Source organism: Mustela putorius, unplaced genomic scaffold (assembly GCF_011764305.1).
Source record: "Mustela putorius furo isolate JIRA1106 unplaced genomic scaffold, ASM1176430v1.1 tig00004007_pilon_pilon_pilon, whole genome shotgun sequence".
Taxonomy (NCBI): domain Eukaryota; kingdom Metazoa; phylum Chordata; class Mammalia; order Carnivora; family Mustelidae; genus Mustela; species Mustela putorius.
The window spans coordinates 11,731,186-11,745,286 of record NW_025422145.1 but is presented as its reverse complement, the minus strand read 5'-3'; the positions used below and the strand labels follow the sequence as shown (position 1 = coordinate 11,745,286).

The 14,101-nt window shown below is 48.1% G+C and overlaps 1 protein-coding gene across 7 annotated transcripts in view; it reads right to left on the bottom strand.

Annotated features, from left to right (window-relative positions):
- Nucleotides 1-14,101, bottom strand: part of GLYR1 (glyoxylate reductase 1 homolog) — a 36,051-nt gene that overhangs the window by 6,001 nt on the left and 15,949 nt on the right. For 3 of the 7 annotated variants that reach the window (XM_013055201.2, XM_004750443.3, XM_013055200.2), the window contains 9 exons: nt 11,617-11,703; nt 10,510-10,566; nt 9,512-9,562; nt 9,346-9,419; nt 6,926-7,025; nt 2,244-2,354; nt 1,513-1,614; nt 718-880; nt 220-399 (listed from right to left, as the gene is read on the bottom strand). In XM_013055201.2, the coding sequence (XP_012910655.1) occupies nt 220-399; nt 718-880; nt 1,513-1,614; nt 2,244-2,354; nt 6,926-7,025; nt 9,346-9,419; nt 9,512-9,562; nt 10,510-10,566; nt 11,617-11,703 (925 nt within the window). The remainder of the gene's footprint in view (nt 1-219; nt 400-717; nt 881-1,512; nt 1,615-2,243; nt 2,355-6,925; nt 7,026-9,345; nt 9,420-9,511; nt 9,563-10,509; nt 10,567-11,616; nt 11,704-14,101) is intronic. The other 4 variants (XM_045072202.1, XM_013055199.2, XM_013055198.2 and 1 more) reach the window with 3 other exon arrangements.

The window sequence follows — 14,101 nt, the reverse complement described above, 5'->3', positions numbered from 1 at the left end:
ATGAAGAAACCAGTCCCCAGCCAGTACCCCCAAATCCCATCTGCCATGTCTCTGGATCCCTCTGACAGAGGGCATGGAGGGCATGGACTGACCAGAGAGGGTGACTCTTTCACACCAGTCAGCCCTTGAAGAAGAGAATGCTCTGTGACAGCAACCTGACCTGGTTTCTCAGCCCCAGTCACAACTAAAATGCAAGAAGAGAGGCCAAAGGCAACTCACTTTGGCACTTCTGGTCCAGGAAGATGCTGGCCAACTGTCCCTGATTGAGGATGTCCAAGAGTGTCTGCTGGGACTGGCCTGTTACTTGGGCCAGGGTTAACCCCTCAGCGATGGTGGCCATGAAGCTTCCCTGTACCATGTTCACAATCAGCATCATCTTGGCTGCATTGCCAACCTCACCTGGCCAGGGCAGAGAATCACGGTCACTTTCCAAGAATTCCGAGGCAAGGGACTTTCTGCCCACCCTCATCCCTGCTCGGACCCACCTCTACACCCAGGGGAGGCCCCATTCACCTGCCCCTGACAGAACTGGCTCTGACCCTTCGGGCTCTTCCTCCTTCCAGGCACTGACTGTGCAAGTCAAAGGAAACCTTCCCACGGGGGCCCCAGGCAGAGAGGCCGTGCGGGATTGACGCAGTCATCAGTGCAGTCTAGAGGGGATGTGGCCCACCCAGCCTCCGGGCCTGCAGTGGCCCGACAGGTGGGCAGGCGTGTTACCTAGAAAGAAGGAGGTCTTTCCCATTGCCTGGAAGCAGCTGCTGCAGTCCTCATACAAGCCCCTGTCTCCGGCTGCTAAGATCACCAACATCCCATCATTAGACAGCTGCTGATTCCCTGAGACTGGGGCTTCCAGAAAGCGGCCCCCCCTGGACACAATCACCTAGAAAGGAAAGTCACAGCTTCTGAAGACCTTGCCTCTCACGGGTATTTCAAGTGGAAACACCTGGCCCTCCACACTGAGCCCCCAAACAGGTGTCTGAACTTTATGCAGTAAACAGGGAAGAGGGGGTCTCCCCAGAGACTCCCACTGACTCAGAATTTCTTGCAATGACCAAGCGTGACCATGCCGATGGCTTGGCTGAGCACACCTCCTCCAGACACTGCCCTTCCCTGCTTCAGCCACTCTCAGAACACACAGGGGCCAGAAGTCCCCGCCCTCTCACTCGGCCCAGAAGCTCAGGCAGGGAGAATACTGTTGGTAACAACTGTAGACGGCCGCTTAAACGAAAAAGGCCCTGCTGGCAGCCTGCACTGCTTGCCATTGTGGGGCTGGCAGCTACACGACCTAATGTCCATCCTGGCAGCACCTCTCCTCTCACGGCTGTTCAGATTAGCTGTGGCTTGGAAAGCAGAAAGTGAAGACAGGCTAGTTCCAAGGCTACAAGCCTCTCCCCCTCTCCTGGCTTGGTTTCTAGAGTAACCAAGTTGCTCACTCAGGCATAATCAACCAGCCTGAGTCTTGGGCTCCAATTGCCAACGGCGCTGGAGGGCCAGCATGAACGAGGCCGCTACCTGCGCCAGCTCGGTGACTGTGTCAGCATCCACTGTTGACATGTCCACGTAGCACTTCCCGGGGCGGATCCCCTGCAGCACACCACTGGGGCCCAGCACCAGCTGTGGGGACACAAGGGAAAAGCAATAGCCCAGGCTCCCAGCCAGACGCCCAGGAGCCCCTTAGACCTAAGGTCAGAATCTTGTTACTTTTTTGACTCATTTCCTGATTAGGAGGTATTAAGGCTGCAAGGCGGCAGCAAGTAAGTAAGCCTGAGGGAGAAAAATACCTCTACTTTATTCCCATTTAGCTTCAAAACAATACATGCATGTTCCTTTTCACTAAAAATCTCCCATTTAAATAATAACCTCAGTATTTTCTTGGGCTTCTTTGGATTTACTTGGATTAAACTAGTTATCACTTTAACAAGATGATTACTGTACTTGAACTTATAAAACATGCAGATACAGTCACAGCTAAACATAGGATCTTGCCAGGTACACAGAATAAGAATACATGAGGACAGCCGGCATAGATCGCAGGGACCCTAGTTATTCTCATTCTTTGTTCTGAATTAAAGGATGTCTGTATTGAATTTATGCAGGTAATTTCTGGGGGATGGCCCCAGATGGGAAATACAACCCTCCCACATGCTACAGACACTCACTCATGGGCAGGGGAGAAGACAGGGAGGCCAGCCAGCTTTCCTGGCCATCACCTGAGACACTGAGGGGAGGGAGGGGATCCTTACGTCCTTGGCTGCCTTTGGATCAGACACGCAGGCAAAGGTGATGTCACAAGTTGAAACGACTTCAGCGGGGGTTCTTCCTAGGCGGGCCCCCTCCTGGATGAACAAATCACACTGCAAAAGTCACAGATCCTAACGTGAGCTGCAGGCAGTGCACAAACAAACACATCAGCTAGGCCAGAGACATGCTGCGCAGTCCTCCGAGCTGGCCTCCCAAGGCAGAAGGCTGAGGCTAGGAGCCAGGGACACCAGAGGCGGTGGTCTGCCTTTCTGAGGGAAGTGGATAGGGCGCCTTAAGGACTGTCTTGTGTCTGTATACCTGGTGCTTAGAACGATGTTCTACTTCATAGTAAGCATAAAACAAAGTGTCTGCTGAAGGTTCCCTGTTTGAAGAACAGGATGCAAATAGCACCTGTTCGCAGCCCTCTGTGGTTATCTTGGCTGTGGCAAAATGTACGCAGTGTCCTAGGCTATCCACATTGTGCTGGGGAAGCAGGGCTGGGGCTGGGAAGCTGCTGCTCTTACCAAGATGTTTCTGGGAGTCTAAAAGCATGAACTTTTCTTCCTTGAGAATTAAAATTACCCAGAATATCTCATAGCAAAAGATCATTAATATTTCAGTGTTATTTCCTTTTCTAAGGCATTTAAAAAGGTAGTTATAATAAAGTGAACCTACTATTTTGTATCCGACTCTCAATACTGTGTGTGATATGTATCTATACATACTGTAGTCTTTTATAATAGATGGCTGCAGAATATTCCATTGAGATAGACCTGAGTTTACCTAATAGCTCTCCTGCAGTTAGTTATGTAGCCTGCTTTTAATTATAAAGGACTCCAACAAATATCTTCACGTACAATACCTTTCCTGTATGTTTTGAATTTAGGTCTCGGAAAGCAGAATAGAACAGGCTCCAAATAGCTTTAAAGTTCTTTTTTTTTTTTTTTTTTTTTTAAATCTTTTTTTTTTTTTAAGATTTTATTTATTTATTTGTCAGAGAGAGAGCGAGCGAGAGTGAGCACAGGCAGACAGAGTGGAAGGCAGAGTCAGAGGGTGAAGCTGGCTCCCTGCAGAGCAAGGATCCTGATGTGGGACTCGATCCCAGGACGCTGGGATCATGACCCGAGCGGAAGGCAGCTGCTTAACCAACTGAGCCACCCAGGCGTCCCAGCTTTAAAGTTCTTAATAAATGTAGACAAATGGCTTTCCATTAGAGCTGTGAATTTATAAAGATCATCAGCAAGATCTCAAACCACTATCAGTACAAACTTTAGAAACAACAAAAAAGAGGTGCCTGGGTGATTCAGTCATTAAGCATCTGCCTTCGGTTCAGGTCATGATGTTGGGATTCTGGGATCGGGTCCTGCATTGGGCTCCCTGCTTGCGGGAAGCCTGCTTCTCCCTCTCCCACTCCCCTTGCTCGTGTTCCCTCTTTTGGTGTGTCTCTGTCAAATAAATAAATAATATCTTTTTAAAAAATTAAAAAAAATAAAAATAACAAGCACCCACAAATACACAAAAATTTTGTCCTACTTGATGATTTAACCAGCCCACAACAGCAACTTTTTGATATATTTTGATCACTATTCATTACTGAACCTTTTAAATTTAATACCTTTGTTTGCTGTTTCTTTTGTGAGGTAGTTTTTATTTTGAAGTTATCAATATATCTAATAAAATCAATATATTACCTTTCCTCTATCATCTCTGCTATAAGCACTTTGAGTTGTTGTCCTTCTCAATCTACGTGGAATTTACTTTAGTAGGGGGTATGAAGTGAGATTATTACTTCCTCAACTTTCTAACCAGTTGTTCTGAATATAGCTTACTGACTGGCCTTTCTCCTATCTCATTGATTGCAGCGAGCCGCCTCTATCAGACCAAGTCCTAGCTGTCTGGTCTAGCTGATGGGTGTGTGTCTTTATTGCGCTACATATGCATCTTAGCCTTTACTATACAGCTTTACATTTTAAACTTTGCTTAGGAGAAATCACACTACTCTTTTCTGAAAAAGTGAAAATATGTTTCCCATTTACTATGCCAGGGAATAATTTTTAATCAAGATCCTGTAAAAAGAAATTACACAGGGACTGTCGAAGATTACATGGCTTTTTTTTTTTTTTTCCTTGAGAGAGAGAGTGCGAGAGTGAATATGAGTGGTGGGGGTCTGCAGAGGGAGAGGGGGAGAGAGAATCTTGAGCAACCTTCATGCCGAGTGCAGAGCCTGACATGGGGCTCGAGCTCATGACCCTGAGTTCATGATCTGAGCCAAAATGCAGGCTCCATGCTAAGCATGGAGCTCAACGTGGGGGTTGATCCCAGGACCCTGAGATTATGACCTGAGTTGAAACCAAGAGTCAGACACTTAACCGAATGCCCGCCCCGGCACCCTTAATCTTTTGCTTTTGCGGCCATTTTACAGATGAGGACTGAGGCTTAGGAAGATAACCGATCTTGCTGGAGAGGGTGAGCAAGACAGCTGTGACTTGGATTTAGGTCTGATTCCAAACCGAGGTTCGTAACTGCTTTGTTCTCCTGCTTTCCCATAAATTTAGACAGAATGGCCATGTTTATATACTATTTTGGTTTTTCAATCCAGATACAGGGTGACCTGAGGCACCTCTATCAAAAGTGAATGTACTTACAAGGGAAACCCTTACTTCTACCTTAGGTACCCAATGCCTAGCAGGGGAAGCCCAAACCTTTTAGCACAGCTTTCAGTGCCCTTTCCCCAACCCTCTGGACTCTCCAACCAGTTCCTTGCTATTCTTGAAAAGGCCTTTGTTTCATTGGAGTGAAATTTTTTTTTTTTTTTACCTTGCCAAGACATTTCTGTTCATTCAAACCCATCAGCTCTGACACCTCCTTCAGCAACCAACCTTTCAGCTCTATCTAGCTCCACAAGGGTGCTTGCTCAGTCACTATGTAAACCCATACTCAGCCACACCTGCCCCCCAACAGGCTGGTCCTTCCTCGCTCTCTCTTCGTGTGCTCCTGGTGACTGCAGGGCTTTTGTTTCTCGGTACTCAGACTACTGCTCTTCACCTTTTCTCGGATAGGAACGTGATGGGAGGAGCCATGGCCCCCCTCCCTTACAAAAGGTGCACATTTGGACTTGGAATTCCATTTCAGGGCATGCACAGACCCTTGAAGTGGTGGACCACCACTTTAGGTTAAGAACTTCTAATCCTGTCCTGTCCACTTTGGTGGGCACTTGCCATGAGGGGCTATTTACGTTTAAGTGAAATAAATTAAAAATTCAATTCTTCTACCACACTAGCCATGATTCAAGTGCTGACGAGCCACAGTGGCTAGTGGCTATCGTGCTGGACAGTACAGACATGGACGTTTCCAGCACTACAGAATGTTCGACTGCACGGTGCTGTTAATACAATCTCAGTAAGAGAGCACAGGGCGTCCATTAAAAAGGAAGAAGCAGATCTATCTCTATGCACTCACTATTAGTGAGCTACTAATATACACACATGCATATATTTTCATGTGCAAAAAAGGATAAAAACATCTGACCTGAGCTACCTCAGGTAATGGCAGGAAAGGGAGAATTTTCACTTTATTTTATACCTGAGGGTTTTTAATTTATTTTTATTTTTTTTAAGATTTTATTTATTTATTTGATAGAGAGAAAGAGATCACAAGTAGGCAGAGAAAGGGGAAAGAAGGCTCCCTGTTGAGCAGAGAGCCCTATGTGGGGCTTGATCCCAGGACCCTGGGATCATGATCTGAGCTGAAGGCAGAGGCTTTAACCCACTGAGCCACCCAAGCACCCCACCTGAGGGTTTTTAAATGTTACCTTTTAATAATAACATCCAAAGCTTAAAGGTTCCTTTTTTTTTTTTTTTTTAAAGATTTTATTCATTCATTTGAGAGAGAGAGCATGAGCAGGGGAGAGAAACAGAGGGGAAAGCAGACTCTGGTAAGCAGGGAGCCCGAGGTGGGGCTCAATCCCAGGATCCTGGGATCACCACCTGAGCTGCAGGCAGACACTTAACCATCTGAACAACCCAGGGGCCCCAAAGCTTAAAGATTCTTAACTATAGAGAACAAACTAAGAGCTGATGGAAGGCAGTGGGTAGGGGATGGGCTAAATGGGTGATGGGTATCAAGGAGAACACCTGTGAGGATATATACACATTATTAACACTGGATGATGTTACAAGTGACGAATCACTAAATTCTATGTCTGAAACTAATTTCTATCATGCATGTTAATTAACAAGAATTTTATTTTAAGATTTTATTTATTTATTTGACAGACAGAGATTATAAGTAGGCAGAGAGGCAGGCAGAGAGAGAGGGGGAAGCAGGCTCTCTGCTGAGCCGAGAGCCCAATGTGGAGCTCGATCCCAGGACCCTGAGATCATGACCTGAATCAGAGGCAGAGGCTTAACCCACTGAGCCACCCAGGCGCCCCAACTAGCAAGAATTTAAATACAAATTTGAAACTAAAAACAAAAAACAAAAACAACAAAACACACAAAAAACAAACCTCTTAAGCTAATATACCCACAGCTTTACCTGTCTGAACTAAGAGCTTGGTTTCTCCTACTCCACCTGCGCAGAATGCTGAGCGGAAACAGGAAGATCCCTATCCTTAAGCCACTCCATCTCCAAGGGTCAAGGTGTTGTCCCACCCCACCTGACAAGCACCCCCACAAATACTTACTTTTTCTGCAGTCCGGTTCCAGACAGTCACTGTGTGACCCATCTTTAGCAAGTTGGAGACGATGCCACTTCCCATGAGGCCAAGGCCCAAAAATCCTATCCTAAAAGAGAGAGACACCGATGGGCTCAGGGTGGGGCCCCATGCACCAGAAAGCTCACTCAGCGGCCCACAGCGCCTCTGCAGAGCCGGTAGCAGTGTGTGCACGTTGGGCCTTTTCTCCTCATGCCGTTGTTTCAGAGTGTCCCTCAATTTAGCTGGGCTTCTCTAAATCCTTGCCTGCCACAGAAAGAAGTGTGCCTCATATGGTTTAGGGCAAGTCTTCCAACTTGTTCCCTTACTGCTCTGCTAGAGCGTCTGAGCCCATGATTCCCGCACAGCGAGAAAGCAGGCATTTGACTTCAACTCTTGCAGCCGCTTCCTGGTCAGCCGCCCTGAACGCCAGGTTTTCGGATGGCATTTTAAAGCACATCAGAATCCGTGACAAGGAACTGAAGCAACGTGATCAGAGCCGGCCAACTTCTCTGCTGGGATCGGGATCACAGTCTTCACCTCCCTCCCCAGCTCGACACCCAACACTACCTTTGTGTTGTTCCTGCTGTTAGCAGAGACGGGCACTGACCCTTTTCAAAGCCTGGAGCCAATCTTCTCCAGAACGTGCATTCTCCCTATGCCTGCCTTCTCCCGAACCTGTCCCGTCCGTGGTTCCCCACCCGGCCCCTCTAACTGCAGCCCATGCTCGTTCTGGGGGACTGAGTGCAGGCAGACGGCAAGTTCTGCTTACCTTTGCTTCCTGCAGCCTGATTCCTCACGCTGAGTACTTAGGGGCTGTTAGCTACCACTGCTATTTGTATGCGCTATTACAGATTTTATGTTGCCCAGAGGTGGTCTTCTCGCTCCTACACTTCATTCCTTGCATGGGATAGAACTAACCAATCCCTCTTCCTTCATTCCTTATTACGTGGTGCTCTGGTTTTGGTTGGGTTTCTCTCAGCTCCAGACCCTCTCTGCAGCCTGTCTGCCTTCTCCTGAGTTACCCTTTTAGTATTCTCGGTCTCCGGGGCTCAAATTCGCCGCTACCCCTGCAAACTGGCTCTTGTTCTGAAATGGTCTCCCCCCATCGCCGGTGGAATATGAACTCCCATGTGCTCTCTGTCCTAGCCTGACTCCAAGGATGGAGAGAGCCCACCACCTTCCTCACCACATGGCACCCTTGCCCACTGAGTCTGCAGCCAAGGCTCAAGCCCAGGAGATCTTCTGTCACTCACATTTGTCTGGGTAGTGGAAGCTTGCCCTATGACTCGACATCACGGCAGACCAATTCTCTTTTCCTGGTGTTCCAGGACGCCTAGTACACCACACAGTTGCTTCGCTTTTTAGTAAGCTTCACATTCACGTCCAAAAATGGTTTGACTAATGGGGCAACAAAGGTCTTAGGTGAAAGCACTGGACTCTGGCCTCAGCCTCACTCTTGTCTTTTTTTTTTTAAGTCTATGCAGTCCTCCTTAAGTCAGTAGGTGACACCCATCTCCCCTTTCATTAGCATAGAACATGCCTTTGCTTTTTCCACTCTCCCCAGGGCTGTTCACCCAAAATAACCAGTAGAATCAGGGATTTCATCAGCACAAAAAATTATGAATAAAGTAAAAGGCGTACTGTTTTCACTCTGAGAAAGAACTGTACAGGAGATACACATGGAGAATTCAGACCTGGCACTCAGGAGGGTGCCCCGTCTTAGCACTTTTAGACACACGACTGCAAATATCGCCAGAGGAAAGGCAGGGACGTGCGGGTGCAAGCTAAGGCAGGGTGTGTGGACCACAGTCCAGGCTCACCCCAGGGAGCTGCTAGCAGGTATGCGGGAAGGACCCAGTGGCAACAGCAGGGAGAGCTGGGGAAGGCGGGATGATGGTGATTCACCTCTCACCAGCCCTCTGCCCCCACCACAGCCAGTTTCAGGGTCTTCATCACTGTTCTACTAAGCCAGAGGTTCTCAAAATGTGTTCTTTTGACTGGCAGCAGCAGCACACCCTGGAAGGTGTCCAAGATACAAACTCTCCGCATCTACCCTAGAACTACTGACTGAGAAACCCTGGGGGGATGGTAGGGCCAAGCAGTTGATGCTTGACATGTGGACTTCCAGCTGATTCTGAGTTAGGAGAAAGTCTGAGAACCACCAAACTGTGTTCCTCCCGCTCCAAGACTCACTAGTGTGCTAGGAAGGCAACCCCACCATGTACTTATAGGTCTCCTGCAGGTCAAATTACTCCCAGGCAACTCACTGAAAATTACACCTTTCCCTCTCTCTTTCCATTCAATCCCAGCAATGGCTGGGATACAACCCTTAAGGAAGCCCCTTGGGGTTATCCCCTATTCCCTAACAGAACTAGAACCACAAGAAGCCTTTTCATCAAAGGTCCTACTTTTTGTCTGTGGGTGTGATGCTGCCATTCACGGCCGTGCTGTCTGCTGCCTGGATGGAGGTGGACCCAGTTTCCTAGGGAAAGGAAGCACAACTCATCAGGTCAGTCTGCCCACAGCAAAGGCCCCAGTGGAAGAGAAAAATAGGGAAGCGTGGAACCTACGTACCTCTTCACATATTTTCAACTTCTTTGTGATTGCCTGGTAACAGACAGCTGGCTAATAAAGGAGGAAAAAAGACCATGTATTAAACTGAACACTTAACTGGTCTTCATTATAATTTCCCTAAGAGGTTAGGCCTAAAGTATGGTGTTAACGCTGAAAACCTACTTGCTGTTCAACTTTACTGAACTCCAAAGGACACATCAGAAATGGAATACACACTATCTCACTCAAATATCTAGGCAACTCTGCAAGTTTCTTTTGCCAATGATGACATTAAGGATCAGAAAGTCATACACTCAGGATTACAAAGGTAGTCAGTGCAATTGGGCTCGCAACCCAGATCTGTCCAACTCCAAAGCTATAGACTATCAGGTCCTATATCAAGGTTCAGCCTAACTCGTGGCCTTGCATATACTCTGAGAAGCCTTCCCTCCACAAGCTGACGGTTCAGAGAGACTGTCTGCACAGCAAGCCCGAGACTGCATCCACCAAACAGCACGGGTGACCTCATGAGTGCTGAAGCTCACAAGGTCTGGCTTCTGCCCTAGACTCCAAAGGCAACCACAAACGTCTCAACCACACAGCTGCCAAGTCTTTTTCTTTTCTTTTATTTTTTTAAGATTTTATTTTTTTGACAGAGAAAGACACAGCGAGAGAGGAAACACAAGCAGGGGGAGTGCGAGAGGGAGAAGCAGGCTCCCCGAGGAGCAAGGAGCCTGAAGTAGGACTCTATCCCAGGACCCTGGGATCATGACCCGAGCCAAAGGCAGATGCACCCACAGCTGCTGAGTCTTAAATGCTTCTTTTGGGGGGGTTTACTTTCAAACGTAACAACACCTGATTCACAAATGGGCCTCCATGTGACTTCTTATTTTGCTGCTCCGCGCAGCGGTAGAAGCAGAGCCTCACTTTACAGACCAGTGGGGTGAGGTCCATGGAGCCACCTTCTCCCCTTAGGCCAGCCCCTGACCAAGGATCAAGAATGTCAAAGACCAACTCACCTTCTCAGTTTGGCTGAGCAGGAAATGATGGAAATGAGGGTCTGCATCTTTCACAGGCTGAAACCAGAAAATGATTGAATAAAACAACTTAACTTCCACCAGAGGTCACCTTGCCTGCTGCCTGGTAACTGACTCTCCTCTGGCTAAAACACCCTTGGCAGCCAGTATCGACTCTGCCTGGAAGCACTTTCCCGTTGTTGGTCTAAGCCTTTTATGATTGATCCCTGCTCCACCTACAGGGAAACTGGCTACAAGTGGAAGAGAAGACATATTTCTGTCAAATTATTCCAGTAACAGTGGAGGAAAATAGTTAAGAGGAATACTGGCATTTTTTTTTTTTTTAAGATTTTATTCATTTAATTTGAGAGAGAGTGAGTGAGAGAGAGCATGAGAGGGAGAAGGTGAGAGGGAGAAGAAGACTCCCCATGGAGCTGGGAGCCTGATGTGGGACTCGATACCGGGACTCCAGATCATTACCTGAGCGGCAGGCAGTTGCTTAACCAACTGAGCCACCCAGCGGCACTGAATATTGGTGTTTTTAAAATGCAGCATTTACCAGTCCTGGATAATTGAGCAGGGGAGGCCAAATCAATTCTCATGACTCCTGATCTTAGGGTTTTACCTACTGTATCTGGTGTCAGACCCTTGAATGTCTTGTCTCATGCGGGACGGATATAAACAGAAATGGAGGACAATGAAGCCTTTCACAATTAGGTTCAACAGGGGACTGGGGCATCCACTACAAGGGGCTACTGAACCTTTACGTGAATAGTAAAAGGTGTGTATAAAGCATAAGCATTAAATGAAAAAATGTGTGGGCCAATCCCACATTTGTGAAAACCAACCATATTCCCAAGAGCAGAAACCCCATGTGGGTATATAATTCTATAAATGATGCGTGAGTGGGGCGTCTACCAAAAGGTCTAGAAGAAGTTACATAGAACTTGAAACTGTGCATTCCTGAGGGTGGAGACGTGCACATCCCCCCCTCGTACACCTCGGTACTATTTCGCAATTTAAAAAATGGGGAAAGGAAAAGCGCCTCACACGGGCCAGGAAACCAGCTTGGAGGCTGGGCTTATCCTGGTCTGCGGGAGAGCTTGTTACCTCGCTCACAGTCGGCTGCCATTTAAACGCGGCCATCGGTCCAGCCATCACCCCCTTCACGGTACTAGACTCAGGGATGGTGAGATCCTACAGAGGGAAAGGCAGATGGTCAAGACACTGAGGCCACCTCAGTAGCAGATGTCTTCCTGCGCCAAATCGGGGAGCACCTCTTCACTGCTCTGCTTCCTTCAGTCACACTCCACATTAAAAGAACCCCAACTCCAGTCTCAGTCCCCAGGCACGGTTCTGACTGTCCATCAGGGGGAAACCAGGCAAGTTTTCATTAACAGGGAACAAAGGTTTCTTCTCTGTTCTTGGAATAACAAATTGTCTTCTTGTGCCCAAGTTTTGCAAGGACAGGTGTCTCTGGAAAGCCCAACTGTGGTGTGCAGTGTTGTCAGCAAATCACAGTGAAGTGTCCTTATGGCCAATAATGAACATTAAGAAAACAGTACCCTCTTCAGAGAAGACCTCAAAAAACACTAAGAAAGCCACATGGTGCCAATGAGGAAATGTGCCCAGCATTTTAGCTACTAAGTGACAAAGATAGACTTCCAACTCAGAGCAGCTGGGAACGAAGAGCCCCACTTGTTCTCTAGGCTGATGCCAGGGCAGGACCCAGTAGAACGGGGTGCACCTCCTCACCAAGGGCCTGGCCATACCCATCCTGGACAGCGAGCTGCTTCAGCTTACACCTGCTGTGCTCTTGTCCCCTCCACCAAGTTTACATCACACTCCCTTTATGCAAGTGGGATATTCCAGCCACAATTTCTCTCCTGACATTTCTACTTGGATATCTCATGGAAATCTTGACATGCCCCACTCCGAACCCTGGATTTCCCTGCCCAAACAGCTTCTTCAATAGTCTTCGCAGTCTTAGAAAAGCAGCTGCATTCTCCCAGGCTGAGATCTTTGCGGTTCATCTTGATTCCACCCTCCTCTTATCTGCTGGCAATGATTATGGTTTTACGACTGCTGATCTGGGAACCCCTTTGGCCACCCCACTGCTAACATTCAAGCTAGGCTGCCATCACCTGTCACTTGGGCTGTAGCAAAAGGGATCCCCCCATTTCTGTTCTGAAACACTGCAGTCTAGACTGTACACAGCAGCTATCACTTCTCTGCCTACAACTGGCTTCCTGTCTCATAGTCAGGCTAAAGGCTAAAATATCATGGCCTATGGGGCACTACAAGTTCTACAACCCTCACTCCATCCTACTCTCCGAATTCATGTCCTATTATATTTTCTTCCCTCTCACCACTCTCCAACTCACCAGCACTAACCCTTGGCCCTCCAGCCGTTCCCCAAACACACCAGGCATACGCCTGCCTTAGTGCCTTCACACTACTGGGAACGCTCTTCCAACAGTGATCTACTTAGCTCACAGGCTCACTTGAGGTCTCCATGGAAATGTAACCTTATGGGGGTGCTTTCCCTGACCCCTCTGTATCTTCCCCCATTAGAACATGATACTGATGTTATTATCAGTGAGTTCTATGAAAGCAAGACCTTTGCCAATTTTGTTTACTCTGTATTCCATGGTGGGAGCCATGCCTGGCACTGATGAGATGTTTCATTATTTACTGAAGAAGTGAACATGGGAGGGGCCTTGTCAAAGTATCATGTGGCTGAATCACTAGACATCTGGCTTCTGGTGGATCAGCTTCATCCACAGGTGCTGAATAAAGATCTCTGGGGGAAAAAGGGGCCTAATGCAGCACTGCCCCAAAGAACGTCCTACCACGGTGGACATACTCTGTATCTGTCCCCTGTGGCGGGGCAGCACAGCTCTAGTGACCTGCTTCAGGTCTCAGGACAGAGGGAGAGTGGGGTGGAGAGCACTGGCTTTCCATCTGGCAGCAGCAGAAGGCCTCAGCTCCCAAACCATCAGCCTCTGCAGCACTCCGGGACCTGGGGAGAGACAGAGCCCTGGCGGCTGCGGGCTGTCAGGGTGTGGCGCGCCGACTAGAGCTGCAGTTCTCCTTCCCTGCCCAGCACTTGGAGACGAGAGCCCCTGAGAGAGGATGAAAGCACACCTCTCACACTGGAGTCACACGATCCCAGCCTTTCCCTGTTTGCATGGAACTGACACTTCTCCATCAAAAGGTCAGCCTTTCCCACTGATCCTCAGGGGACAGGAGATTACGGCTCCAAATGGCAATCATCTGGGGCTTTGCCCAGGTATCAGCCTAGGTTACTGCTGTTTCAGAAAGAAGCCTGACAGCCAACTGACAATTACTGTAGCAACACACACTCTTTTTAGAGCACAGAGATCAGAAGATGCACCAAAATTCCAAGCCCAGATTCCCTACATCTCTGAAGGTGCTTAATTAAAACCAACTGTCTGAACCGAAATGGCTGTGCCTCCCTGCACCACTAGCCAAAATCCTTCCTCTCCAGCTGACAAATCCTTCGCTAGAGGCCGGGCCAAGCAAGGAGAATGCACAAAGGGCTGTGCTGAGGGTAAATAGCAAGTAGAAGTCT